We start from the raw sequence: 4,402 nt of genomic DNA on the forward strand, positions 1-4,402 counted from the left end.
ATTCATTTTGAAAAATGAAACTCAACTCTTCTCATTCTCATACTCAAGAACTCAAGTCTTAAAACAAATTATAAATAATTGTAAAAGGCTTCTCAACATAGGGTTCATACCAAAGTATGGATGTAAATGACTCAATTCAAGGGTTTCAATGTTATATATAGAACTCAATACTCGAAACTCAATAACTCTAGAACTCAATGATACTATTCATCTTAAGAATGCTCGACCCATAGGGTTCATGCGAAATTATGGGCATGACCAACTCAACTCAAGGACCTCCACGTATAACATATGGTAATCCATAATCATGAAATATAGTTTCAAAAAGGATTAGGAACTCAAAACTCAAGAACTTAAAACTCGGAGATACTACTCCTCTCAAGGATACTCAATTTATTTATTTTTTAAAGGTAATTTTCATGAGTTTGAATTTTGTATTGCAATGGGTCACTATGTCTAGATAAATACTCAAAAGCAGATCTTACAGAAGGTAATGCCTTTTTGCAGTGATAGAATGTCAAAATATGTAACAGAAATACAGATGACGGATGATGGTTTTCTTCTTTCTTGCAATTATAACCCACTCTAACTGGAGCAAGTTACGCGTCCATCAGTAATATCACAAACCATATTTTACTTTCCATTTTCCAATATTGTTGACAGTGAGAGTCCAGTTGTTTTCACTAAACTGAAAGTAAGGGACCTTTTCAATGACTTCGTATCCAACTTTGAGCCTCACATCTTGGTCTTTTTTCACATCCATGATATCCCAAGTAAATTCAACAGCAACTCTTGATTTTCTCCCCAAAAGTTTTTCGTCCACATCGTACTTGCCCTTGATATGAAAGTTTACCGAATTATTTGCCGTCACTAGAAATTCTTTTTTACCACGAACAGTATACCAGAGCTTTTGCCGCCTATAATATTGCACTCCAACAGCGAGACTAGCATATTGATCAGGAAAGTGTTGCCTTATCATAGCACAGAGATAAGTTCGTGCTCCAATTTTGGTGTCTAGTTCTACATGACCCTGCAAATGGGTGAAAGTGTCGAGGGGGAATTTCTCCTTGGCATGAATCACCAGACTCTTGGAATCTCCATCATAACTAAGTGAGGTCTCCATTTTGTGTAAAATGCAGGTGTTCTTCACTATAGAAGAATTTTGGATACTCAATTTATGGAGTTAATGCATTATGGACATAAACGAATCGACTCAAGGATCTCAATAATAATGTAGACTCATGAATATACTCTTCTCATTTTCATACTCACTTACTAGAGTCTTGAAGCAACTTATAAGTAATTGAAGTTGACTCCTCAAAAAGGCTCAAAGGGACTTTCTCAAACTTTACTCTTAACTCTACCTAAAATTTGAATTATGAAGTCAAGGATCATGATTATGATATATAGTATTTCTTGATGATTAGATGTAGTTTGGATAGTTAAAATCAAGAAGAGAGTGAAGATATGTTTTGAAAGAATGAATATGGAACAAAGGACGGAGGTGGAAAGGACCTGACCTCCTTGGCGCAGCAGTGGCACGCTACACATCCCTCAATTGTCTGAGGCTGGTTTGGGGCGCATTGTACACACAGGGCGCTATCCCCTAAGATGCAACTGGGGCGCGCCACCCCAGACAAGTTTTAAGATAATCCGACGAATTTTCTTTCAAATTTTCCAGCCCTACCTCTTCTAAGTTCGAATGATTTCCTCCAAATTTTCTTAGATTTCATATACTAAACACATTTAGATCAGAACCCCAATCAAAACCTACCAAAACAATCACTCTTTCACAAGATCCTCTCCTCAAGAACTCAACAAAACTTCATTAACAATCAATGAAGCTAAAACCTCCAAAATTCTTCAAGAACTCAAATCATTCAACTTCAAGAAAAAAATTTAAGATAAAAAAACACCAGTTTGGCGTGTGGGTGAACGAACCTAACACTATGAGAACTCACATACCTGTTAAGGATCAAATCCTTGGCGAAATCCCTTGAAGATCGCAAGAATCTTTGAACGCTTAAAGTTTTTCTCCCTTTTTCTCCTCTTGAACTCCTAAAAAACAAATGAAGCGCGTTTAGGAATTTACAATCAGTTTAGACCCCTAAAAGGTTAACAAAAATGAGCTAGGCTAGTGGGGTAAGGAAAAGACCAAAATACCCCTCATTAATTTGGGTAACTTTCCTCAACTGGACAGGATGACTTTAAATGGGCATATCTGCCTCATCCGAACTCAAATTTTAGCAAACTTGGCGGCGTTGGAAAGAGGACTCGGAGATCTCTCATTTGATATCTTATGGGTCTCCTAACTCATCATGTGCTATAAGTTATGGTCATTTGAAGTTGACCCAAAACTTAAAAGAACTTACGAATGACTTGAATGAATTTTCTTTAGTTCTCTTTTGGAACTCAAGGTGCTACATCTAGTGACCTTAACACTTAAGAAAATTTAAATTTCTTGGTAAAATCTTCCTCACCACTAAGAATGGTTCGTGTCTTAGCTCAAAAAATTTCTGGGGTGTTACAAATCAATTCTTGGAGACTTGTGTTGAAGAAAAAGATGGTACCCCTTCATATAAATAATAATAATAATAATAATAATAATAATTTGGTGTTAATTTTGCATTGTGGAAGGAAAAGGGATATCCAATGAGTTTTGTGTGCTTTGAATATGCCAAAGATGGGTTGTGAAGATGAAAAGAATGAAAGAAAAAGAAAAGAAGTGAAATTTGAAACATGCTTCATGAAGGTGGAAGCCACTAAGCCAAAATGATCATACATTTACCCTGAGCCCAGTTACAAGCCTTGAAAGACCTTTGTGATCTTACATAAACTGAATGATGTGTTGATTGGAAAATACGAGCAAGTCTATGAGTAAAATCATGCATGTGTTTATCATTGAGAGTGTGAGAGTTGATTTTGATTCCTTAAGTTGTCATCGTTGATTGGCTATGTGAGAGCATGTAATCATTCTTGGTGTGAGGGCATTTGAATACTCTTGTTGAGCATGAATTTGCATTTGAAGTGAGCATTGTGAAATTGAACTCTATTTGATGATGGCTAGTCATAGTTTGAAACTTTTAGTACACAATTGAACATTGCATGTGTAGAGTGAACTTCATGTGCATTTATGTTGAGCCTCAAGTAGCACTATTTGTAGACAGCCCTGTTGGCATGATTGATCTTGTGTTTTACTTGAGGGTACACAAAAGTTTAAGTTGGAGGTGTTGATAAGTCGGCGATTCGACTCATTTGGGGCTTATTATTCATGGATTTAGTGTCCTCAATACGTTGATATGCAGCAATGAAGGCTTTAGCGTGAGGCAAGGACATTATGATGCAAAAAGGAATGAAGAAGTTGAAGAAAAGAAAAGTTGGAGCTCGAAAAATCAACTTGGCGACTCGTCGAGTGTGCCTCCAGCTCCCCTAAAGTTCCAGCAAAATAGCCAATAGACAAAACCAACTTGGCGAGCAAACATAAAATTCGGCGACACACCAAATGGAGTGGCGATAGTGATCAAGCTCGCCAAAATAATTTGATGGAGGAGCCAAGGTAAAAGGCGAGAAGAAGAGCAACTTTGTGGATCTCCAAATAGGTTGGCTATCCCGACTTACTTCGTCGAGTTGACTCCGTGCTGAAATGTCTGAAACGTATAATATAAGTTTTGAAAGAAGAAAAAGAGTTCCCACACTGTTTACTTCTAGGTTTCTAAGAGTTTTTACATTTTTTAACATTGTTTAACATTTTTAGTTTACTTTGGGATTTAGATTTGGAGATTGTAAGTTTCTAGCTTCTATTTCAACATTTTGGGATTGCAGATCGTTAGAAAATCAGATGGAAAATATTGTTGGTAACGATTTCTTGTTTTTCACTATGCTTAGCTAAAATCCCTTACCTTAGGGGTGTGATCATGTAGTTGAATGCGTTAATTAGCTAATGGGTGTTATTAATTTCTAATTTTAATGTTATTTTGAAGTGGGCTCAATTATTTGTTCAGTTTTAATTGAGGAATTGAAGTTGCAAATTCAACTCTTGTTTAGCTCTCTATGCTTGCTTGAGAAAGAGGGAATAGAGTAGAATGATTGATTGATAACTGTATTGATAGCGTCTTTAAAATCTAGCTTGAGAAAGTGGGTTTGATTGCATCTCTACAAACCCAGCTTGAAAGAGTGGGTTAATTAAGGATTTGGGTTGTTTGGTAGTATTAAGTTTTTTGAGGTTCGATAGAACTCACTTGAAGTGCAATAGTTGAATGAGAGATGGCTATTGTATTCAAAACCTAGCCTACCCATGGAGATTCAACAATTTAAGAAACTAGTAATTACCCACTATGCGAAATTAGCATTCGACTAATCACATTTCTAAGGTTCAATCTCTAATTGTTTACTTCTCGTGTTA

At 36.3% G+C, this 4,402-nt stretch overlaps 1 protein-coding gene across 1 annotated transcript; it reads right to left on the reverse strand.

The window, feature by feature from the left end:
* Window positions 1-412: 412 nt before the first annotated feature.
* On the reverse strand, window positions 413-1,156 carry LOC125860597 (outer envelope pore protein 21B, chloroplastic-like). The gene has a single exon (XM_049540595.1). The coding sequence runs from the start codon at window positions 1,121-1,123 to the stop codon at window positions 620-622; it is 504 nt and encodes a 167-aa protein (XP_049396552.1). The 5' UTR covers window positions 1,124-1,156; the 3' UTR covers window positions 413-619.
* Between the last annotated feature and the right edge of the window lie 3,246 nt (window positions 1,157-4,402).

The sequence above is a fragment of the Solanum stenotomum genome, chromosome 3 (assembly GCF_019186545.1).
Source record: "Solanum stenotomum isolate F172 chromosome 3, ASM1918654v1, whole genome shotgun sequence".
In the NCBI taxonomy this organism is placed as follows: Eukaryota; Viridiplantae; Streptophyta; class Magnoliopsida; order Solanales; family Solanaceae; genus Solanum; species Solanum stenotomum.